Source organism: Cibotium barometz, chromosome 18 (assembly GCF_041138505.1).
Source record: "Cibotium barometz isolate CiBa-2024 chromosome 18, ASM4113850v1, whole genome shotgun sequence".
Lineage (NCBI taxonomy): Eukaryota > Viridiplantae > Streptophyta > Polypodiopsida > Cyatheales > Cibotiaceae > Cibotium > Cibotium barometz.
Window position 1 is genome coordinate 28,562,421 of NC_141063.1, and position 26,636 is coordinate 28,589,056.

A 26,636-nucleotide genomic window follows, 5' to 3' on the forward strand; every position below is an offset into this window, starting at 1 on the left:
AAAGGCAAAGCATGTGCAACTACGATATTTTTTCCACCAACAGACTTCTTCCACCTTGAGGTTCTTCTAATGGCTAATCAAAGTCTCTTAATCAAGAAGAATGCCTAGCACTTATAGGTGGAGGTCCATATTACTTTCTTTTTTTTAGTTGAGCCATTTTTTTTTCATGAGGGTCCCGCATACCCTTTTTACATACAAACACACCTACGGGTTCACGAGGTACAAGTTAGTACCATGCAATGTTCGCAACCGTGGATCGAATCCATTATCTCAGGTTACAAGCCATCCACTTTAACCAACTGACCTACCGATCGTTGGTTGAGGTCCATATTACAAAGTCATAAAGCAATGTGATTGCTTAGATCTAGAATCATATATTAAATAACACTTCTTGTTAGCCTCCACTCTTTCCTTTACATTCTTTATCTTGTCCTTTTGAGTGTACATACTGGTTGGTTCGCACTTTGATTTTTGTACACCATGTTCTAATAGAGGAATATTGAGTGGGAACGCATCTATAGGCTTTAGTTATGTGATCACTGCTTCATGAGAATGAGCAAGCGGCTTTGATGGAGTCTGAATACATCGGACTACTAGAGCTACAAGCACACCCATTTGGCTACATTGACTACCAGTAAAAGTGGAACCGAAGGTGGAAGGGCAAGTCTCATTGCAGTGTGACGATTGATATCTTTGCAACTCGGAGATACATCTAAATGTGTAACTACGAAACAGCTCTTTTTGTCTGCCGTGGATTAGTGCTCAGAATAATGAGCTTTCATCGGACCAAGTTGAAAGTAGATGTAAAAAGAACCCAAATCCCTTCACTCTATGGTAGAATACATACGTCTTATCTCATTGCTGTAAAGGCTACAACACAGTGCAGGTGTTTACTTGATATCCAATTGAACGACATTAACATGATCCAAAACTAAAATTTTAGATCTGTTAGCACAAAATAGCTCACACACAAAAAAAAAAAGTGAGCCATTATCACAAGGGATTTAAACAGGTTCTCCATGTCCAAATTCACACTGTTGGTTTCAATAAAGCTGATGCACCATCGTATACTGCTCGACGAACAAACTGGCCTTTTACTCGGGGCCGTTGTTCAGCTAGCTGCTTTCTGCTTTGGTAGCGCACCTAAAGAACCAAGAAAAGAAATTAAGCCCACATCAAGACTAATGATATGCATGACTAGCAAATGAAGCATGTACTTGTCCTAGTATGTATGTACATGCTCATGCGTGCAAGCAGCAAATAAAGCATACATTGTCCTTGTCCTAGTACTCATGTCGATGCATGCACGCTTGTCCTCATATGTATGTACATACTCACTCGACCTTGTATATATGAATGCAGAGAGACAGAGAGAGACCTTTTTTTCAAAGCACCGGACTTTCCTTTTCTGACGAAACTTGTAAAGAGCTGCTTCTCGGAATGTGCTCCGGTATTCATCAGCCAAAAAATTAGGACAATGGACTTTTCCTTCATCACATGCAGCAGGTTCACAACAATCCATCATGCTGTTCTCATCTGTGTTTAGGACATCCCCAGTGCCATAGGAGCACCACTTTTGGGCACGAGTGCAGTTGACAGATCTTCCAGTCTGATGCTCTTCACACAAATTACTCCCTTTGTCACTCCCATCATTACTTGAATTCTTCTCTTTATTTGGCCCTACGCAATCAGCACTGGTACAAGACTGATGAGCAGGAAGCTGACCCAAATGGTCATAATCAGGTCTACAATCCTCTTTGTCAGACCCAGTAGAACACCACCCAGATTCGGCTTGAGCTGCACCAAAATGAGCCTCTTTCTTCATGTTATGGTTGCCAATTTGGCCATTGCCAAATGGAAGAGCCTCCTTCATGGACAGAAGCAAGCTGTTTGCAGTTGATGAATTCAAAGAGGAACTCCTAATGCCTGATAGAGATTTCTTCCCTTTGGCTGTCTGTCCGTTTTCGTCGCAACAAGATGCTAGTAGAGACAGAGCAGAGTTCCCTCTTTGCCAACCATGATGGTAGTGGGAGGCTTGAGGGAAATGTAGTGTTGATGAACCACAACTTCCATTACCAGCTGCTCTTTCATTAACTTTGGCACAAAATTCCATTGTAGTCCTGGCTCCATCTCCGCTCCAAATAGTACTCCCACCTGCGAGCGAGCCTTGATCACTTGGAAGGGAAGCAGTCCTGACAACGCATTGCTGCTGGGGTAATGAGGCACTGCTGGTATATCTGCCAAAACCCAAAAAAAATCAGGATTTAGCATTAATTTCCTAAGCCTTCATGCCCATGAGCTTCACTAGATAATTAAGGAAAGCTCAGGACACACCCAAAAAAAAAAAAAAACTGAGCTAAGAAGAAGATAGAGCAATCTTGACATCATAACAATCTTATTTTACTCAGGTGTTTGATCAACATTTACTTTGAAAAAGCAGAGTAGTTTGGTTGTTGCACGCCCTGTTTGCCAGCAAGGTCACACCATGCGTTTTCACTTGCGCTTGTTCTTCTTAATGTGAGCTCCAATGCAGGAAGAGCCTGACAAGCTTGTGATGTCCCAAACTTTGGTTTTCCACAATCAACCCTCCAGCAATTTACCCCCAACCCAGGTTCTGCTGTCATGGTTCCGATCAAGTCAATTGCTTTGGCCAACCTTTCTGATGACTCACTGACCTCCGAGTTGCTCAAAGAATCAGCTCTTTGTGCCAATGGTGTTAGGGGTCCACTTTTACGCAAGGCATCTGGATCACAATGAGGTTCTGCATTCAGGGGGGTAAACAAGCTCAGAGTTTGGACATTACCTTTTGTTAAACGTGCACAACATCATGAGCATAGTAGACGAGATACTGCACGATCCCAAGCCTTACCATCAGCTTTTCTCTCTGAAAAGTGTTGATCACTGATCAGCACAGGTGACGGGTTTTCCTTGGTCTGAGATTGGCACAATTCGGGATCATGGTGATGAGCAACCTGTTGCAGTGCCAACTGTCAGAAGGCAGTCTACAACCTTTCTCTAGTTGATAATTTATTTAACAAACGCGGCACAGCAATCTTAATGTGTGTGTGTGTGTGTGTGTGTGTGAGAGAGAGAGAGAGAGAGAGAGAGAGAGAGAGAGAGAGAGAGATGGTTCAATAAACAAGTAAAACTGACCCCGTGACAGAAGAAAAGAAACAAGTAATCACTAAATTGAGAAGTAAGCAAGAGGAAGACAGCATACATGTGCGGCACTTTCCTTCTCGCATCCACCCCGGGCATCCATGCAGCTTCTCACAGAAAATTCATCAGTGGAAACATCTCCAGAGCCAGAAATTCTTACCGCCTTCCTCTTTTTCCCTTGAACATCACTTCCGCTTCCAACTCTGCCAGACTGCAAGTTTCACAACACACAACATAGACCAGTTATACATTCATTGCCCCCCTGGGACAATTACAGGCAGCATATTGTTTATCACCTTCTAATGTGTTTGACTTGACGTAGAGGTGTTAAATTTTCATCTTACAAAAATGCACACTTACACAGGACATAGCATGTAGGCATTTCCCTTGTCCTGGTTAGCTACAAATGATACCATGCATTGCCCCCATACACCAACATGTAATTGACACCTTCATTGTCCAATGACCTGACTTTGAGATGATAAGAACATCCTGAGAGTAGAACTCACCGAATGATTTCTCCTCCACACATGTTGCCACAGATTTCGGAGCTCATTTTTCCGAAGTGGCTTTACTAGGAAATCCTTGGCCCCTCTCAGCAGACACTCGAAGACCATGTCTAAAGAGTCATGGGAAGACATCACTGAATACAAAGCACAAGTCAGATTGTCAATCACCCCCTTAATGGACAGAACCATCAATCATAGATCATTTCACTGCATCATTTCATAGAGTAGTTGTCGTGTGGAATTTTGACTCAGAAAACAGATGTCACTTACTGATCACAGGGATATCCATGTGAGCATCACTTGACATGATTTTGGCAAGCAGATCAGTCCCAGATAAAAATGGCATCATTGCATCTGCTAATACCAGATCGAATTTCTTATCTGAGTGCTCTAAAAGATCCCACGCCTTCAATCCGTGGGGAGCAGGGCTCACTGGCATTTTAGAGAAAGGTAATGTACATGATCAATCATCACGAGAGACAATCACATGAATAGACTTAAAAGGACAGCAAAGGTTTGTTGAAACTCACAAGGCCAAATCTTGAAATTTCAAAAAAAAAATGAATACATATTATATATATGTATGTATGTACATCCATACATACATACATACATATATATGTATGTATTATATACATATACATATACATACATATATATGTATGTATATGTATATGTATATACATATACATATACATACATACATACATATATATTTATATATATATATATATATACACACACCTATACACACGCATGCACGCGTACACACACACACACATATATACATATATATACATATATATAAGTGTATACATACATACATACATACATATATATATATATATATATATATATATATATATATATAATCGCAAATCCTCTGCGAGATTTCTGACAGATGAGAAACTCATCACCGTAGATTGAAGAGAAAATTACGAATAAATTGCAAGTTTATTTTCAACCACAGGAAAATTATGAAATTAAATAAAAATTTGCTCCCACAGTTTTTTTTTTTTAAAGAAAAAGGATGTTAAGGAATTACCTTCATAACCACATTTGGAGAGCAGAGCGCACACAACCTGCCTGGTTGCGCTGTCATCTTCCACAAGGAGAACTCGCAAAGCGCGTTCTGGAAGAAACGTCTCCCATCCAGCAGCTTTAGTGACCTGAGCGGATGAGCTGCTACTGGTAGAATCGAGTTGACTCCTATCCACCATGGCCGGGCGACAGGTCATCAAATTGATCATAACGGAGGGCAATCCATCGTTGTGCACTGGCTAGGGTTAGGGTTAGGGTCAGGAGGAGGGTTAAGGTTAGGGTTAGGTCAGGCGTTGAGGAGTAGGAGAGTTAAGCTTAGAATTGAGCAGTGCTAAGAGCAAAGCCCTCTGAGAAAAACGTAGAATTAAGAAAGGGGTAGAACACCTAACGAGAGAGAAAGACAGCGGGGGGAATGGTGATGACCACGTGGCGTGCGGGTCTAGAGAGAGAATCAAAAACAAGGCTCTGGAAGAAGAGCGGGATCCTGTTGCGGGGGGCCATCCCTTGCTCTCAGATTTTTTTTTCAAACCTCGACAGCACGATTGGCACCCGTTCCCACGGTCGTGGTTCGCAGTGCTCATCCGTAGTACGTATCACCATTTCATATTTTTCCCCTGCGAGAGATTCGTTTCGGTTTTTTTAATCTCCCCCTTATCGTCGGCCCCATATTTGGATGTAGAATTGTTTTTATTTGGATAAAAATAGCTTTTGGTTTAATTGTCAAGCAAATGAGAGATCATCGTTTTCTTCAAGAAGCAATGAGTGTGTTCGCAAGTTTCTTTCAACACAACCTTTAGAGGTTCTAGAGATTGTTCTAGAATCAACGAACGTTCCAACATCTCTATATATATATGACAGATGCTTTGCACATCCCTTCAAACCTCCAAATCAAATTCTACCCCAACCTCGTCCTCCTCTTCCCAAACCTGCAAATTCTTGCCACATGGCAACTTTGTGAAACTCTTCTTAGATATGCCGTATAATAAACTTATATATTTAAATAATAATAATATGTGTATTTATAAAGTTAATATAAATTAGTAAACTAGTTAAAGACAACTAAATATAATGAGTTAATACTTTTATATGATAACTTTTTATATAAAACTAAAGATAATAATTCAAAAATAATAGTAACTATTTTTATAAAATTATTTAAAAGTAGTTCATAATGTATTTTTTTTAAATTTAAGTATTTTAGCGCATTCTTGTTTTCTTACTTTAGTCTTGGTAGATTCTTATAGTAGTCTTATGTCGTTCCATATAGTGGTCTATGTTCCTTAGAGGCCTTTCACACGTGGTGCCTTTTCTATGTGTCCTCCAGTTGCGCGCCCAACTATGCCAACTTCATGGCGTGAAAGGCGCCCTCACCTTCACCCGCAGGTAGCTGCACATGTGCAGTTTGGTAAAGGAACCGCCACATCAAGCATTCATCAACCAACCATGTCAAGCATTCGTCGCTCCTCTGCATGCGATCACGTCTACATGCTGGACTCCCAATTGCAAGTAAAAAAACGTGTAACAAGCGGTGACAAGGTTAGAAGTCATTGCACTATGCCCCAACGTCGTCTGAATTGGCGTAGTTGCTTGAAAGGGCTTCGATCCCCTATATTAGAGGGGAACGAGGCTTTTTTTCATGTGAAGGCAAGAAAAATGGCCCTTCCTATCTTTTTGGTGAAAGACGCCACATCACGTGAAAGGGCTCTTAGTAGCAAAAGATTCATGTCACCCTTTAGTGGTCTTTGTGTTTCATGCTTAGGTTTGCATGACCCCATGACCCATCCCTTGAAAATAGAGCTCTATTAATCACGAAATTTTCACTCAAACCTTTGTCGTTGTTAACCATGACCAAGTTGTGCTTGAGGTTGCTTCATCCCAAGTTGTAGATATCCTTGCATATGATTTTGAGAGTAACCTTGTCGTCCAAAAATAGATTATAACAATGGCTGGCCGAGCGTCCCCATAAAAGATAAAAGACTTGCATTTGCATCTTGCATCTTGACTCTCGAGACTGTTGTATTGATTTTAACACTCATCAAGACAGAGAGTGGAGAATACATCATTGAGAGTTGACAACATTTCAACCAGCTTTTGTTAACGAGTTAAAAGAAGTCATTGAGAGTTCATGGCCTTTCAACCTTTTGTTAACCCGGTCATTGAGATTCGCTTTGACAGGCACCCTTGCCCTTCAAAATTGATGGCTTCAATGAAATATAATTTTTTTTGTATTCTAGTGTATGCCAATAACAAGGTGATTTGAGGTGGATTGAAGGTTTGCAACAACCAAAGTTTTCTTAATGCCAAATATGGTGATTTGAGGTGGAAGGCCCGAATTGAAGGTTTGCATACCAAAGATTAGTTCTTAATGTCAAATATGGTGATTTGACGTGGATTGAAGGTTTGCATCAACCAAAGGTGAGTTCTTAATGTCCATAACCCAAGAGTTTGTGGACAGAAAGCCATTTTTAGTTTGGAGTCTCAATGAAACGAGCAACTCATGCCTAGACATTATGATTGAGAATGCAGTGTTCAATTTCCTATTTTTCTTTGGTTGTGGAAGCTATTAAAGGTACGTTAGATTCACTACATCAAGATAAGGATAAGTACACTCTTCTAAAAAATGTTGCAAAGAAGCCACTACAAATTAGCCTAAGAATAGGGCATTCATCAAAGCACCCTTAGAGAGATATAAGAAGCTACATTCATAGTACCATCAACAAGTTCTAAAATCCAATCCCTAGAAGTAGTGTTAGTGGGATTTATTTATTTATTTTGTTACATGTGTGCCAAACAAAAGATAGCACATAGGGCACAAGACAGACATGCCAAAGAGAATCAACAATGTGCCAGCTCATTATTGGAAAAAATGATTGAGGAAAAACACCAACCCCCTTTTTGACAATATCAAGGTCACATTAAGAGACAAAAAACACAACCCTGATAGATAAGCCAAGAACACTTAAACAATAACGTGCCCACTCATTGTTGGAAAAAATGATTGAGGAATAACACTAGCCCTTTTGTGACAATATCGAGGTCACATTTGGAGACAAAAACCACAACATAGATAAGCCAACAAACACTTAACAAAACTAAATATAGAGGCACAAGACTATAAGGGCCAACAAGATATAACAAACTCAATGACATCCTATGTGGAGTAGGAAATTTGGTTTCTTAAAAAGAAGAGATTTCTTGTAGAATAAATGTGCTTTACACATATGGTGCATGTGTGCAAGGTATCCCTATTTTTAACTTCCCTTTTGTAAGTATACATGTTTAGATTTTGATTTAAAAATCCCCCTCTATCAATTAAAAAGGCTCAGTTTGTAAGTATATATGTTTAGATTTTGAAATAAAAAGACCCCTCTATCAATTCGTCACATAAATAAATTACATTAAAAAACTATTTGTTTTATCACCTCTTGCAAATGTACTCTATGTAAGTAAGTCTCTCAATTATTTAAAAAAAAACTTCATACATTAAGGTGCTATGTTATATATGTATAAAGTGACCCCCACCTCTAGAATTTCATTTCTCTACCAATAAAAATAGGCTCTCTATAAATTGATCTTCTGAATAGTTTGATAAAAGAGGTTTCCCATGTTTGCTTCCATCTTAAAATAAGCAACAAACAATATTTCTTGTGACTGTTATAGGACTATGGCGATTGAGCAACAAAGTCTAGTTTGAGTTCCAAGTTTAATGTGAGTAATGCGCATCTCTCTTGTGCTATACATTTTTAAAATACATGAGAAACCTTAGGCACAACTACCAATTATTAAGTCTAGCAACAACTGGCGTTTAGTCTTGATAGAGGGTCTATGGGTTTGAACCATTGAAGTCTGCCATTCAAAGTGGATGAGAATTAACATGTATCCATCTTTTTTAGTTCATGGAATGGTCTATCATATTTTGATGATAATATCAAATCCAACCTTATTGTCTCTAGGGTTGTATGGTTTTTGCCTACAGTGAAGCTTACAATACTTCTTGGAGTCACTCATTCACACTAAGAAGTTATGGGGGACTCTATTACAATTTAAGAGCCAATGACTCTGAGAGAGGCCTCTAGGGGATGCTCCTTCCTCATGATTTCTTGAGCAAGAGTGAGAAGGTTGAGTGTTAGTTAGCTTATGGACACACAATAACCCACACCCACATTCACAAAGAAAAACATAAACTCAATGTGGCATTTGATCAAGAGAAATCAAACATTCGGCACTTAAAGAATGTATAATATTAACCTTGTCCTGCAACTCCCCTTAAATCTTGAATTGGTACGTCTAGTGTGTAAAGCTTCTTCAAAGCAACCTTCTATTAAAAGGTATTTACACACCCCTACCCATGCACTCGTGAGAAGTCCCTCACCTTCCCCCCTTGCAATGTTGCACCCCCTCTATGTAAGCAAGGATAACTCGGCGTGAAAGATCCCTGCCCCCTCTGCGCAACGACGAATTCAAGGGTGCTAGCAACGGAAGTAGCACTTCTAGCGCGTAGGGCAGAGCCTCTCACTCGGGGCCTTGCCCACGGATATCCGGAAAGAGACTAATCCCTCGGTTCTTCCAAAACCGAACCTGGAAAAACTTTCCTCGCCCAGCAGACATATGCGATTCCTCCATGATAATTTTATTCTAACGTAGTCAAGGTCATCACTAACCAAACTGATCCGACTGAACCCGTAAGTCTCATAGTCAGATCAAGGAAAAGACTTGCACTTGAATCATAGAGTCCAACGTTTTTTTCCTCATCAAGAGGCACAGCCGTTGATTCTTTTCCATAGAACAAGGGTTATCTGGGATTTACTTCAACTATCATAACTTAACAGAATTGAGTCTCATTTTAGGGATCCATCACTCCAGCCTAACCCCATCCAATCCCATGGGTTAGCCAACTGCCCAACCACTGTAGTGATAGGATCCATTTAGAAATTTGGTTATGTTTTGCCCCGGGTACCAGGGAAAAGAGTTCCCAGGCCCCCTAGCTAGCGCTTCAAGCAAACTTCAAGATAGTCACACCACTTACACACCCAATATGAAATTGCCTGTTTTGCAGATTCGGCTGTCTTTAAAACAATCTTTCAACGAAACCATAGTATCACTGATCATAATCCTTCAAAATATCCAGCTTGAATTCTAATTTCCAATCATTCCTTCATCGGTGTACCTATGGCATCATTGGCAACCAGAACGCTCACCACCTGTTCACTCAGGGGCCTTTTCAATAGTTCCTAGCTCATGGTACTCGGAAATATATTCACTTAAGAAAATCCATATGGACTCTCCGTTGAAGATCATCAAGATTAGCCCCAACAGATCCATATAAAAGAGCCATGGACTCATCCGTTGTTTGAGGACCAGGAAGGACAATCAACCAGATCCATAACCGAGTTCAAAAAAAACTCTAACTCCTTGTTTCATTTTCTTCCTCGATGCACTTGTGGGTATCTTTGAGCGACCTAGAGCCCGAGCACCGTATGGTCAGAAACCCTCTAGGCTCCTTCACAGGTCGCCTAGCACTTCACTCATAGGCCGCTTCCTTGGTCCCTCATCCACCATACCGGAAGCTCACCATTTAAATTGAACCAAGGCTGGTCAAGACCTCGACCGACCGTGCTACGCAAGATGTCCTCCGTTGACTCTCCATCAGCTGTTGTAACTTTATCACCATGACCTCATTCACAAGATGGTCAAAATGCTTCCCCACCAGCATTCTTGACATAAAACAGTCATTTAAAAACAAGTCAGAAATACAGTTTCTAACAAACTCTTATCTTTCCACATTGTTCCACATCATTTCTCGTTATTCCACATTCTTCTACATCAATTCACATTGCTTATTCCACATCCAGTCATATGTATTCCCATCGTCTTCATCCATTCTCATCCAATCACATCATATTACACCTCATCACATCTCATCCATTCACATCTACCCATATCCATATCACATCTATTCTCATCACATCTATCCTCATCACATCTACCCATATCCACATCACATCACATCACATACATTCATATCACATCTCATCCATTCACATCATCTACCCCGATCCACATCACATCCCATTCACATCTCATCTCATCCATTCACATCTACCTAGATCCACATCACATCACATATCCACCTTACATCTCATCCATCCATTCACATTACATCACATTCATTTATATTCATTCTTCAGATCCACATCTCATCACATCACATCCATCCACATCACATCTCATCCATTCACGTCTCATCACATGATATTCACATCCATTTATATCTCATCATATCATATTCACATTACATCACATCCATTCAGATATCATCACATCACATTCACATCCATTCACATCTCATCGCATCCATTCACATCCATTCACATCTCATCACATCCACTCACATCCATCACACCCATTCACATCCATCACACCCATTCACATCCATCACATTCATTGCATCCACATCACATCACATACATTCCATCCATATCTATCCTTATCACATCACATTCATTCCATCCATATCACATTACATTCATTCCATCCACATTACATCACGTCCACATCTATCCACATCACATCTCATTTATTCCATCCACATTACATCACATCCACATCTATCCATATCTATCCACATCCATCCATTCATTCACTTGCACATCTATCCACATCCATCCATTCATTCACATGCACATCTATCCGCATTCATCCATTCATTCACATTCACATCTATCCACATCCATCCATTCATTCACATGCACATCTATCCGCATTCATCCATTCATTCACATTCACATCTATCCACATCCATCCATTCGTTCACATGCACATCTATCCACATCCATCCATTCATTCTGTTGAGATATCGAGCTCATCTAGTGAGGCGGTGGACACTAATGACCCACCTGGGGGATAGGCCCCACACTTACACCACTGGCATGGTTGGTGAGATCATGGGTGATATGCGGCCAATGGGATGGCAAGCTGTGTGACATCCATTTTAGAGACTGGCATAGTTACAGCGCCAGCTCATTTAGTTGGGTTCACACTATAGAGATCCCTAGTATGTCTTTGGTTGAGTACCTTTCATATTGTGTGTACTCTTATCTTTGTATATGGTGTGTTGAGTGTTGTGTGAAGAAGAAGAAGATTTTCAGCCTCTCACCTTGTGTGTTCTCTTTTAGGGTTTTGTGAGTGTGTGTGTGCTTTCAAGAGCTCAAGCTCTCTTCCCCCCCTGCATCTTTTCATGGTATGAGAGCGTGGTTCATGCTAAGGGCTGAGCTGCAAGCAAGAGAAGCACAGGAAGCGGTACGAGAGTAAGAGCTTCATCTACTCTTCCCTATTTGTGTTGGCGACTACACCCTTGTCGGGAGCTCTACGGGAGGCACCGGCAAATGATCTCTAATCGAGGAGCTTTCTTCGTGGGAGTAAAGCTATAGGGCAACCATACTGTCCTATCGGACTACATTTTTCGGGCCGAAAATGCGTTTTGGGTGCGTTAGGACCTCCGTTTTTCAAAAAGCAGGCGATTTCAAGCAATGCGGGTAAGTCATCGATTCTATACAGAACTTTGTTTTAAGAGCTGCAGGAAGACAAATTGGTTGTGCAAACATTTGTGTGCTGCAACAAGGAGGTCACAATTGCCATTGGGTGTATGAATGCACATTGAGGTCACTGGTTGTGACATTTGAGTGTAGTACAGTACCGCTGTAGAAAATACAGCAGTTTGTGCAGGACAAACCAGAGTGTTGTTTCTGGTAAATTTGTGTGTCTGGTAAGACATCCAATGATGGCATAAACCAGATGGTTGCTGAGAAGCTTGATAAGAACAACTTCCATGCTTGGAGGTTCAAGTTGACAAATTTCCTGATGGAAAAGGGTTACTGGGACTATATAGAAGGTGAGCATGAAGAGGCACCGAAGATACCGGAGATCAATCCGACTGCAAATGTGAAAGAGTTCAAGGATTGGAACCAAGGAGCCAGAAAAGTTATGTATTGGCTCTCTATCAGTATACAAGACACTATGATTGGGCACATATAGGATGCCAAGTCTCCCAAGGAGGCGTGGGACACCTTGGTAAAACTCTATGAAACGAATACCAAGGCACAAAAGATACAGTTGAAGAATGAACTTCATACTGTGGAGAAAAAGAGTATGTCTGTGAATGACTATGCATTGAAGATCAAGGGTTTTGTGGAATCCCTTGCATCTATTGGCGTTTCAGTAGATGATGATGATGTGATCTCGAGCCACAATTCAAGACGTCTATTCAAACTCGGGAAAACATTTTCAATTTCACAGATTTGGTGTCTATGTTGATTATAGAAGAGAAGAGCTTGGGTGAAGACCAACAGCCTTCACAAAAAAAAAAAAGTTCAAAGCAACAAGCCTTCTACACAAGTTCAGGAAGAGGACGAGGTAGAGGAGTCCGTGGACACGGCCAAGGAGGTGGCTGAACAAGTAATCAGAATTATGGCCAGCAGCAGCAGTAATAACAACAGTCCCAGAATTCACAACAACAACAACACGCAGGTAGAAGAGGCCAATTCAGAGGCAGGGGAGTCAAAGAGGTCGTGGAAATTGGCAAAGGCAATATAATGATACATGTGGGTACTTTTATTGTGGTAAGCCTGGACATGTGCAGACAGATTGTTATAAGAAGCAGGCTGACATGCAAAATGGAAAATTGCACAGCAAAACAACTATGCATCCTCGAGCAGCAGAAACAATGAGGATAATGAAAGGTTGTTTTTTATGGAGCATGTCGTTAATGCCATGTCTGAAAATGTTGAAGCAGCACATAAAGATGATGTATGGTATGTTGATTGAGGCGCTTTGAACCACATGACAAGTCATGGGGTGTGGTTCAAGGAGATGAAAGACCTTGAAAGACCAGGTTTTGTGGAAACAGGGGATGACATTGCTCATTCAATTGCCCATGTTGGAGATGTGCCATTGTCTATGCAGGATGGCAAAGTGAAGTACCTTGCAGATGTACTTCATGTTCCGAACATAACAAAGAATCTGCTTTCAGTTGGCCATATGATTGAGCAAGGTTCGGTTTAATCCTGATGGTTGTTATGTTGAAGACTTTAAAGACAAGTGTAGGTTGGTTGCAAAAGGCAACAGAGTGGACAGAATGTTTACATTGAATGTAAACATGCCTGAAGTGAGTGCTGCGATGTTTGCAAATGGTTCAGGAATTGTTGTAGACACAAAAATTTGGCATAAAATAATTGGACATGTGAATGTGCAGAGAATGAAGTCTATGCAGACTAAAGGAATTGTGACAGAGCTGCCAAAGTTTAAAGTTGAAGGTATGCAGAAAATATGTGAAGCATGCCAATTTGGAAAGCAAACAAAGCATGTATTTCCACATGACAGAAATGTGAGTAGAAATGCACTAGATGTTGTGAATTCAGATGTATGGGGTCCTACGAAGACCATGTCTATGGGAGGCTGCAAGTATTATGTGACATTTATTGATGACCACACAAGGAAAGTGTGGGTATACTTCATGAAGGCGAAGGGTGAGGTGTTCACTCATTTTCAAAATTTCAGAGTTATGGTTAAAAAGCAAATAGGGAAATATGTAAAGTGCCTAAGGTCAGATGGAGGGGGAGAGTACTTCTCCAATGAGTTCTCTAAATTTTTGAAGAAGAATGGTATTCGGAGACAATTTACATGCAGATACACTCCGCAACAAAATGGAGTTGCTGAGCAGAAAAACAGGCACATTGCTGAGATTGCGCGAGCATTGATGGGAGAGAAGAATATGCCACATAGCTATTGGGCTGAGGCTGTTTCTACAACAGCAGTTTACATCATGAATTGGACTCCAACTGCAGCCATACATGATATAACTCCAGAGGAGAGGTTTACTGGCAGAAAACCTGATTTGTCTCATCTGAAAGTCTTTGGATGCATTGCATATGTGCATGTGCTAGATGAGCTAAGAACTAAGCTGGATCCAAAAGCTAAAAAATGTGTGTTTATTGGGTATTCTCTTGAGCAAAAGGGATACAGGTGTTACAACCCTGCTACACGTGAGTTGAGGGTAAACAGGGATGTTTTTTTTATTATGAGATGAGCAGCTGGTATGCTGCTGAAAAAGAAGCTGTTGGGACTGATGTGAGTGGAAATGTGGTTGCACAGAATGCAAGTCAGCAATCACAGTCTTTGAGTGGACCAGGAGAGTCCTCATCTAGTGGTTCAATTGATAGACCATGGAGTGGCAGGTTGCGTCATAATACCAGTCCTGCAAATGTGATTAGTACATCACATAAAGGCAAAGAGAAAGTGGTTGAGCCCCTTAGTATGCCTGACATTTCTGCAGGGCATTCTCATGTTGATGGAGAGTCTACTGGCTCAGAGATGAGCCTTGATGAGGATCTTGGGATACCACCTATGAGAACACCTGGTGTAAAGAAGGCTATGGAAGCCATGAATGCAAAGCTGTGAAGATCTGGGAGAGTGAAGAATCATGTGCAGAGGTTTACCTATGATGGTTATGTGGCACATCACTATGCATACATGGCAAAAGTTGTACAGGTTGTAGAGCCCACATGCATTGATGAGGCTGTTGGAAATGTCTGTTGGGAGAAAGATATGGATGAGGAGATGGATGCACTATATGGAAATGAGACTTGGGATTTAGTGCAATTGCCTGAAGGCAAGAAAGCCATTGGATGCAAGTGGGTGTACAAAGTAAAACATAACAGTGATGGAAGCATAAGCAGCTACAAGGCTAGATTGGTAGCCAAAGGATATGCGCAGACATATGGCATTGATTATGAGGAAACTTTCAGCCCAGTTCCCAAGATGGCAACAGTGAGAGTTGTGATAGCAGTGGTGGCTGCTGATTATGAGGAAACTTTTAGCCCAGTTCCCAAGATGGCAACAGTGAGAGTTGTGATAGCAGTGGCTGCGTCAAAGCAATGGTCTTTACATCAGATGGATGTAAAGAATGCATTCTTGCATGGGGATTTGCAGGAAGAGGTGTATATGTTGCAGCCACCTGGTTATGAGGATGTGAGTCACCCCAAGCATGTTTGCAGGTTGAAGCAAGCCTTGTATGGCTTAAAACAAGCACCAAGAGCATGGTTTAACAAGATTTCTGAATATCTTGTCACTATTGGCTTTCATGTAGCCAATGCAGATTTCTCGCTGTATGTGAGACACAGTGATAGAGGGGTTGTGCTTGTTGTCATCTATGTAGATGACCTGATCATTACGGGGGACCATGAAGCAGAGATCTTTGATGTAAAGATCTTGCTTAGACAGAAGTTTGAGATGAAGGATCTGGGGGAGCTCAGATATTTCTTGGGCATTGAAGTGATTAGGTCACCACATGGTATTAGATTACTACAGAGACAGTATGGCTTGGACATGTTGTCCAAGTATGGTATGACAGGCTGTAAGCCTATCTCAGTGCCATTGGATCAGAATGGCAAGTTGAGTGCAGATTCAGGAGAGATTTTGGAGGATCCTACTATGTATAGGCGCATAGTAGGAAGCTTGATCTACATGACGATCACCAGGCCAGATTTGAGCTATGTTGTTGGGTTGGTGAGTCAGTTTATACAGGTTCCTCGCGGAAGCTGCATTTGGATGCATTGAGACGCATACTGAGGTATGTGAGGTCTACTTTGCATTGTGGACTATTTTATGAAATTGGGACAGAGATATGTGTACATGGGTACACATATGCTGATTGGGCTGGTAGTATCTCAGATAGAAGATCTACTAGTGGCTTCATGTTTTCTTTGGGGAGTGCTACTGTGACTTGGAGCAGTAAGATGCAACCTACGGTTGCTCTATCCAGTACTACAGAGGTACTGCTATGGCAGCATGTGAGGTAGCTTGGTTGAGAAAGCTACTTGCAGATTTGGGTCTATCACTGGATAGACAAGTTGTCATTTTTTGTGACAATATTAGCAGTATACAGTTGGCCAGGAACCCAGTTTTTCATGCTCACACGAAGCATATAGAGGTCCACTACCATTTTGTCAGAGAGAAGGTTTTGGCAGGAGACGTTGACCTTGTTTATGTCAGCACACACAGGATCAGGTCGCTGACATCTTCACCAAAGCATTGGGTACAGAGAAGCTCCGCAGATTCAGGGTTTCGCTTGGTGTACACGAGATGGAGTTGAGCTCGAGGGGGAGTGTTGAGATATCGAGCTCATCTAGTGAGACGGTGGACACTGATGACCCGCTTGGAGGATAGGCCCCACACTTACACCACTGGCATGGTTGGTGAGATCATGAGTGATATGCAGCCAATGGGATGACAGGCTGTGTGACAGCCATTCTAGAGACTGGCATAGTTATAGCGCCAGCTCATTTAGTTGGGTTCACACTATAGAGAACCCTAGTATATATTTGGTTGAGTATCTTTCATATTGTGTGTACTCTTATCTTTGTATATGGTGTGTTAAGTGTTGTGTGAAGAAGAAGAAGATTTTCAGACTCTCACCTTGTGTGTTCTCTTTTAGGGTTTTGTGAGTGTGTGTGTGCTTTCAAGAGCTCAAGTTCTCTTCCCCCTTATATCTTTTCACATTCACATGCATATCTATCACATCACATCTCATTCTTATCCATTTATATCACATCACATCCTTTCACATATCATCACATCTCATTCTCATTTACATCATATCACATCCTTTCACATATCATCCATCTTATTCACATCTCATCACATTCACATCCACATCTATTTACATCACATCACATCTCATCACATTCACATCTACATCCATTTACATCACATCACATCACATCACATCACATCACATCCACATCTCATCATATCCACATCCACATCTTATCACATCGCATTCACATCTTATCACATCTATTCACATCGCATTCACATCTATTCACATCGCATTCACATCTATTCACATCTTATCACATCGCATTCACATTTAGTACCGTTTTCTACTTTCAATACCGGCGATGGGACTTTTCTAAGTTTCTACCAATTGCTTGGCCTAGTTAAAGGTACTTTTTCTCGATGGATATTTTCACATTCTTTCTCAAATTTCTCAAGTGAAACATATTCAATATTCTTCTTTTTGAGTAAAAGATTCATGGGATTTACAAAAATCAATTCTACCCATATTTCTTAATAAAATTAATAATGCTCAAAATTCTACTTTTGATAAATACTCATAATTTGAATTATGCCAAAAATTCCTCTTTTACCATTTAATTACTTGGATCTCAAATATCATGGAAATTTCTCTTTTTGTATAAAAATAAATTTACTGAATTTTACTCTTTTTTCATAATCAATTAATTATGCATAATTACAAAAAAAAATATTTCTCATGAATATGATGAAAATCATTCCTTTTGCATAGGATGTCCAATCCTAGAATATGGTAGGAAGTCCTCTTTTAGCATTATGCATAAAAATAAGATATGTATTATTTTCTAAAAATTTTGCCATAGCTTCACTACTGTTACTAATAATTCTCAGTTTTTCTTAAAAGAGTAACAGCTTGTAATGAAAATATGATAGTAGTTCCTCTTTTATGCTTAAAATCAAACTATGAATTTAAATCATAATTTTAACCCCATAATCATAAACTTAATTATGATTATCCCACTAGATTAAGCTCATTCCATTATTTCTCTTTTCCCAAATTGATAGGAGAATCTATTTCTCATTTAGAATCAATCAAAGTAGTTTTTAACTACTTATAAATAATCTAAAAGAAATAACCATTATTTTGTTAACACAAAATCATAAAAATACCATTTTCTTAATCTCTAGCTTATCAAGCCTAGAGTTTAGCTTTGAATTAAGAGACTATCATTGAGAAGCATCCTTTTTCAAGGGATTTAGCCATAAAGATGGCTATTCTTTTAGAGAGAGAGATTTACTTAAAGAAAGCATTACAAATAAGCATAAAGATTAACTTTCTCTTAATTAAGCATTAAGATTTTAAGGGAAAGCTTGATTTGAATTAAAACAATTATTTAGAAAGCTTCTCAAGCTTGAGAGGGGTTGAGAAGAAGAAAGTCATTGAGATAAATTGGAAAAAACCATAAAAATTGGTTTTACCTCCAAGTTTGGCTTGATTCTCTATTAGCAGTGAAGCCCTCGACCAATCAATTGGTCCACCAAGAGGAGAAGAGCAACTCCAAGAGTTGTTGGAGAGAGAGAGAGAGAGAGAGAGCTCCAAGCTCCCAAGAGAGAGAAAAATTTAAGGGATAATAGAAAATATGATTATTTTAATATAATACTGGCATAGTATAGCTCCAATATTTTTTTACAAATGGCTGAGGGTCTATTTATAGGTGAGGGAGGCCACTAACCAAGTCCAACTAGGTTCTAGAATTTTCCAAGTTCAGTTTGACTCAATTTGGACAAGATTTGAACCAATTTGGCTCCCTTTTTGATTTGGTTTGATCTAGGAGAGAGGAGAGATAAAAATATCATATTTTTTTTGAATTAAAAACCCTTCCACACATGTGAAAAAGGTGCCTACCTCAAGATTTCCCCTCTCCTTACCAAGGTGTCAAAAATGCATCATTATTTTAAAATATCTCATTTTTTTAGTAATATCTCATAATTTTTAACTAATAAACCTTGTACTCAGTCAACTCTTCATCTTATGTGAGTATTTACTCATTTTTAACTATTTTATTTTATTCTCTTGGATTTATCTCATCCCAACACTTGGATTAATCCAATTGGCCCATTGGAATCTTAATTGGACCATAATCCAAAAATTTCTAAAAATGTAGACCCTTAGGCTAAGGTCCCTTATACACATTTTCAGTTAATTCCAAATGCACATTGGAAAGTTCATTTTGAACTTCTATTTCAGGGGAGTCCATATTAGACACTAGGAGGATTTTTATATCCAAAGATATCTCAATTTTGGATTATCTCTCTCTAGATATTTTCTCTCTCTAGGCCAAAACAGGGTAAAACAAGATCTTTCTCTTATTTTAGAGGGGAATAATTTCAAGAACAGAAGGGGAGGTTCTTATACCTTTACTCCTCAAAAGCTGGAGGGAGGAATCTTACACGGCACTTGAGTCTCCAACCCCCTCATCACTATGCTATGCATTGGGTGTGAGAGGTTCTACATCTCCAATTTTGACATAAAGGTGTTTTAAGCGGCCAAATTTGATCATTTCATGATGGGAAAAGACATGATAGATATGCATTAAAAAACATACTTCCCTCGGTGGAAGTTCCCTTATCAAGAAAAAATAAACATGTATCTTTAACACTTGAGGCAAGGCCCTAATATGTCTCCTTGGTTTGAAAAACATCATGATTTATTTAAACTTTAGTTTCACATGGATGAAGAGAAGACACCATTGCTAGGCTACTAAATGGTCCCTTGCAATAAGTTTGTAATATTTGGAGAAAAGCAAGTCTCTGTGTTGAGCATTTTTGTGACAATGGCTAGACACAATGCTTACTTAATTATTTAAGCTTACACACTTACTTTAAGAATCTATCTAATCTCAAAGGTGTACAACCTCAAACTTTTCTTAAAGTCACTTCCAAATATTTATCTTAACAAAAACTTGAGAATGCCTAAATACATTCAGAAGAAGGTAGGATAATCCCCCAAAAAGATGACCGCTCACTCATGTAGGATAACTCAATCACAAATGTGTTGCACCACATCACACTTTGAAGATAAACCTACCCATTGAGTTGATTCTAACTTAGCCATTACACATAGGAGTACATGTTTCATCACCCACTTCTTTCTTGGTTGGCAATGAAATCATGGGCAATTCATACTCAATATGCAAGCACCTCAACCTTTTACATGATGAATTGATGTGTACATTTCAATTCTCTCTCTCTCTCTCTCTCTCTCTCTCTCTCTCTCTCTCACACACACACACACACACACACACACACACACACACACACACACACACACGAACACACACACACACACACACACACACACACATGCACGCACGCATGCACACATGCACGCATGAACACACATACACATGCACACACTCTATATCTCAAAAACATACATAGCCATGCATCCCAAGGTACTTTGAAACAAGATTTGATATTGTAAAGCTATCCTAGTATACACTCATTCATCAAAATTAGACCTTGAGAATTGAATAGAAGGACTCGACCACACGTAGCTTGAGGTTTTGCTAGTTCATGTTATTGTGTGACATCTTATTTGTATTTTTTATAGCATATATATAGTACTCGACTCTTTACACCTCAAGAAAAAATAAAAGATAGTGTGTAATTTCAAACTATGCTCATGGACCACAGAAATGCATGTGCAATAATCAAGAGATGCAACTACAATGTACATGTTGTGTGCATGCACATTCTCTATTCACTTCATTGATTTCATAATATCATAGGTGTCATCACTTTATAATCACCATCAGATGTCTCTCTTCAAATCTATTAACATATACATATTGATGTCTCTCTCTTCTCATATAAACACATGTCAACTTGTGTGTGTAAGTGTGCATGTGTGCATGCATGTGCACCCGTGTTGAGTGTGTATGTGTGTGTGCGTGTGTGCATGCATGCATTCATCTGCACACGCCGTGCATGAGTGTGTGTATGTGCATGTATTCATGCGTGCGTGCGTGCGTGTGTGTGTGTGCGTGTGTGTGTGTGTGTGTGTGTGTGTGAGAGAGAGAGAGAGAGAGAGAGAGAGAGAGAGAGAGAGAGAGAGAGAGAGAGAGAGAGAGAGAGAGAGGTTCATAAACAAGAGTACAAATTACTCCATACCACATAAGTGGATTTGTGAAGCTAGTGGTAGAGTATTTAATATGTCCTCCTAGCTTGTAGATAAAGTGTTACATCAAGACTATCCACTAGTAAAGAACCTAAAGCAACACTGTATTAGAGTTTCGATATGAAAACCCATTCACAACCACATTAGTAAATGGTCCATTCAATTCACATTATAAAACTTCTTTTTAATAGAGAAGACCAATCATGAAAAGAGATTTTAAATGTAAAGGGCAGATCAAGTGGAAGACAACGCATAATGCCTTCATCATTCCTATGATGAAGAATGCCTAGTTTCACTTATTAGATCAAATATTTATAAAGTATATATCATTAAAAATTGTGCTATGTAACAAAGTTTTCGTCACATATTAAAATTTTTGGCCACTACGACTCCCTTAACCCAAATCATTGGAAGGGAATTGTGAAAATTAAAAGGACATGTGTGTGTGTGTGTGTGTGTAGTGTATGTGTACATATATGTATATGTATATGTATAGGTATAGGTATATATACATGTATATGTATAAGTCTATGTATATATATATGTAAATGTGTATGTGTATGTGTATGTATATGTTTATGTAAATCTATATGTAAATATAAATGTGTATGTTTATGTAAATCTCTATGCATATGTATATGCACATGCATACACATACGTATATATACATGTACATGTATATGTATGTGCATGCATATGCATGTGTATATGTATATGTGTATTTATATGTATATGTATGTGTATATGTATTTATATGTATATGTATATGTATATGTGGGGATGTGTGCACATGGCACAAGAACATATATGTGTGTTAACACACATGGCACAAGAACATGATGAAATATGGCATAAGAAGTTGGTGACACAAGGTAAAAGAGTTCGGGTGCCACTTACAAGGAGATTAAGACACATGGCATAAGAATATTGTGAGACATGATACAAGGATATTGTGTCACATGGCACAAGGATATTGTGCTACATGGCTATCAAATTGAATAGTGAATATCAATTGTATTCAATGGTGGGGAAAAAATGAGAGATCTTCTTCTTGGTTAACCCATAATTTATAATATTTTGTTCACAAAAGTTTCATATATCACCTAAATAAAATTAACCTATGATGAATGAGAGATATTTCCCTTAATTAACCCAAGATTTTTGATTGGATATAATCTGATAAGATTTAGTGATGGAAGTTTAATACATCACTTAAATAATATTGTTAAAAAACGGCTATGTTGTCAACTGAGTTGATTGTACATGTGGCGTTCTTGACCCATCTCCCTCCAAGGATGATTGCTTCTTTGGTCTCACCTTTGGGAACCACATAAAACTTACAAGCCAATGGGTTAGAGACAGTATATACCGTTGGTGTAAAAGACCCAAGGCTTTATATACGCTATCCACTAGGTAATTGAATTTTGGCATGGGCACTGTGAAGAGATGGTTTGCCTAGGGAGACCCATGTTTCCCATGGCAAAAGATTTATGCCAAAGGTGAAATCTAACCATACCTGAAGGGTTTGCCATTTCGTGTTGGGGAGCTATGCTTACGCTCATGGTGTCGAGCGAGGCAAAGACCTTATAGGGTTCATAAAGGTACTGGGAGAGTGGGGCCACAAATTGCATTCTGAGTTTGCGATCTGGGAGTGCATCAAGTGTAGCTAGGATTTTCATCCAGTCGTGGGTGGTCGGCTTCGTTGTCATTTATAGAAGCGACTAGGGATGGTTCCTGCGCGTCATCAAGGATTTGATGAGAAGCTTCGCAAAACAACAAAGAGATTGTTGGTCTTGGTGGCTGTGGTCCACAGAGTCTTCGGCAAAGGGACCTCTTATCATGGGATGTGTTTGCCATGTGTGTAGATTCACTTTAAGCATTTGATCCCCTTTGCAGAGGTAGACATGATTTGTGTCCCAGTTATGGACCAGTTGTGTCAGTCTCATGAAGGGTCTTCCTAGGATGCTGTCATAGCCACCGTGTGACGAAAGCCCATCACTACAAATGTGTGTTTAAAGGTCGTGTTGCTGACTTTAATCTTGAGGTCCGTCTCACTAGGCCAAGTTGTTATGCAGATGTCTCGTCTGCCGCGCCGCAAGCTTTATCACCAATTTGGTAGGATCAAGGGGTGGTTGCCCCTAATTTTCCCAGCACGTTCTTGTGATGATGCTTACGCCAGCACCCCCATCTAGGATGGCATGTCCGTCGTAGGAAATGTAAACGATTACATGCGTGTCGGCACCTTCAAGTCGTGGCCCATCGCATTTACTTGAATTGTCGGTGCGCCTTTGGGTTGCGGGTTTTGCTCATAGAGTAGTTCAGGATGATGGGGCTACGATTTATCGAGAAATCTGAGTTATCTCTCTCCTCTATATGGAAGTCTGTAGTTTTTATTCCATCCAGTCCCTAAGTTCATTCCATAAATTCAGATTTCCTTTTAACAAGGTTCCAATGGCATTTGGATTTGGGAAGAAAGAAAGGTTGATAGGCCAGCAAGGTCATGTTGATGAGGAGCTTCCTCATGTTCAGGGCCTAGTTCATAGGGTGGACCTGTGGTATATGGAAGTTCAATTTGATCCTTATTTGACGGGGGTTAAGATCAAGATTTGGGTGCCATAGGAGAGTAAAATACCTTAGCAAAATTTGTATGGGCACCGTGTGAGACTTTGTCGGACTCTGTGTCACTGTCCGCATCGAGTTGTTCGATGTGAACGTGGGATTTGGTCTTGGCCTCCTGTTGAATATGCAATGAAGGGGCAAGATCTTCGCTTGTTAACGTCATGTTGGAAAATGAATCTTCCCCGTAGCCTCGAGCATAAGCTGGGGATCTTGCCTTACTTGGTGTGACGGTGTTCTTGTTCGGGACATCGAGTAAATGGTTCTACAACGAATAGCCTTTCATTGAGTGTTTGTGCATAGGTCACATGTATGGGCGGGTCTTTGAGTTAAACTTGCCAGTCCTATACTAGTGCTTGGGCCTGTTGAAGATGTTGCTTCTTGATGATGGATATGTGGTCGGTTGCTTTTATCATTTGGTTAGATTCTGTGGGGCTACTTCAGGGAAGGGCATTTCGACACAGTTATCACTCCCGAAGGAAGATGACGTGGTCTTTGTTGAGCCACTTCTATGGATGGTAACCCGATCTTCACATTGGCCAATGTGCTTAGAGTGTTGTTTCTTTGTGGAGGGGACACTTCGGGTAGCTACAGTGTTGGATTGCTTTGGTTTATTGGCCTTCTTGAGTTTGGCATGTAACCGTGTGACTACATTTAATGGGACAGTAGATATCTTCCCATGTTGAACGCTCAACACATTAAGGGATGGCATGCATTTGACTGTGGAGTGGGAAACTGATTGTTACAAAGGGAAATCCCCCACCAGCCGTGACATGGTGGTGTCACTAGCGGACTTTTCTTCTGAGGGCATTCAGCCACTCTATGGGGTCCCTGGTAGATGAAACACTGAAGAGGTGTTTGCACATATGGTGTGCATAATTGGTTTTGGGTCCATGTGAGGAGGCACATGCAAAGGGAGATGATGTGTTATGGGTGACTAAGGGGTGTTAGAGCGCATGGACTCCATGGGCTTAACAATAGACTAGGTTTGGATCTTTCCATGATCAATGGGGTTTGCCTTGAGAGGCAACGACGGTTGGAATGGAAAGATGGGCAATGTAGAAGATTGTGGTGGCGCTGTGTGAGTGGTTAGTTGGGGGAGATGCCACAAGTAATGCATGTTGCCATGGAGGAGATGAGGGTAATGTTACAAATGAGCTTTGGGTTGTCATTGGCTCGATGCCAATTGCATGGCATGGCTTTCTCACATGTTATCATCGAGAAAGATTGCCCATTTGTAGGCTTGATCAAAGGTTGAGGAGTCCTTCACCAACATATGGTCGTGAAGCTTTAGATTGCGCAAACCCAAGAGGAACTGGTCCATTAACTGCTAACTCAAATTTTCCCTTTCTTCACAATGCGGATTAAGGTACTTAATGTGTGCTATGTAGTTGTGTAAGGTTTCCTTTGGTTTAATGTGTGCTATGTAGTCGCGTAAGGTTTCCTTTGGATTTTGTTTCAGTTGGAACAATTGGTTTGTGGGACTCCATTTGGGCCCGTATGGTGCAAATCCAAAGAGTGAAAGCCTCTCGCACTCCTTTGAAAGTGCCTTTATGCAAAGGGTCCAAGGATTGGAACCATTGCAGCGCCTTGCCTTCAAGGCTAAGTCGAAAGAGATGGACCTTTGTTGCATCATCAAAAATTTTAAATGCCTCTGACAGATTTGGTTAAAGACCTCTAGGTGGGATACATGGTCTCCAACTCCATGGAATTTTGGAATAAGTTTAAAATTTTTTACCCACATTGGTTGTGTATGTAATGTATGTGGATGCAATTGTTGTGTCACTCCCCTTTCTATAGCTTGTGCTAAGCTCATAATGTCAATTTGGGGATCAAGGGGAGGTGGTGCATGTATGGAGGTGCACCGTGACTAGATGAGGGCTCTTCATAAATCATTTCACCCTCATGGCCAAACGTATTTGGCATGGCGTGAAGGTACAATGGCGGGGTACTACCTAATGGAATGGGGGAACTTGGGCCATGCAACCATGACCGAAAGGCGTCCATGGTGTGTGTTAAGGCTTAAAAAAGCTTCAACTGTGCGTGCGCGGACTTAAAATAAAGTTTTGGCTCTCTTTTTCCTTGCGCGTGAATGCACCCTTAAGGTGAGAAAAGGTCCTTTTTAAGGTGTTTCGTGTGTGTAAAAACCACCCTAGTAAGTCGGGGAGGTAGACCTTAAGCACCTCTAAAGATTTGAAAATTAAATTTTTTTTTCTAAGATTTGTTTTCGGAGAGTGTACACCCATACGCTTATGAATGAACGGCCGTGGCTAAGTTTTTTTTTAAAGATTTTTTTTTCTCAGAAGCGTACACTCGTACGCTTATGAGTGAACGATCATGGCTTTAATAGTGAACAACCATGGCTTAGGTATGAACGGTCATGGTTAGGTTTTTTTTTAATTAATTAATTTTTTTCGAGTGTACGTCCATACGCTTATGGGTGAATGACTGTGGCTTATGTGTGAATAGTCGTGGCTTAGTTTTTTTTTTGGATTTTGTTTTCGGAGCGTATGCTACGCTTATGAGCAAACGGCCATGGC

The 26,636-nt window shown here is 40.1% G+C and overlaps 1 protein-coding gene across 2 annotated transcripts; it reads right to left on the reverse strand.

Annotated features, from left to right (window-relative positions):
• Positions 1-806: 806 nt before the first annotated feature.
• LOC147629161 (two-component response regulator-like APRR9) lies at positions 807-5,260 on the reverse strand. 2 transcript variants are annotated; one of them, XM_086812412.1, is made up of 8 exons: positions 4,714-5,260; positions 3,939-4,100; positions 3,669-3,802; positions 3,320-3,370; positions 2,870-2,972; positions 2,428-2,761; positions 1,379-2,237; positions 807-1,143 (listed from the first exon to the last, which is right to left on the reverse strand). In XM_086812412.1, the coding sequence occupies exons 1-8, from the start codon at positions 4,916-4,918 to the stop codon at positions 1,030-1,032; spliced, it is 1,962 nt and encodes a 653-aa protein (XP_086668538.1). In that variant the 5' UTR covers positions 4,919-5,260; the 3' UTR covers positions 807-1,029. The 2 variants fall into 2 exon arrangements, with proteins under 2 accessions (XP_086668538.1, XP_086668537.1); XM_086812411.1 differs by having other exon boundaries at positions 3,221-3,370.
• Between the last annotated feature and the right edge of the window lie 21,376 nt (positions 5,261-26,636).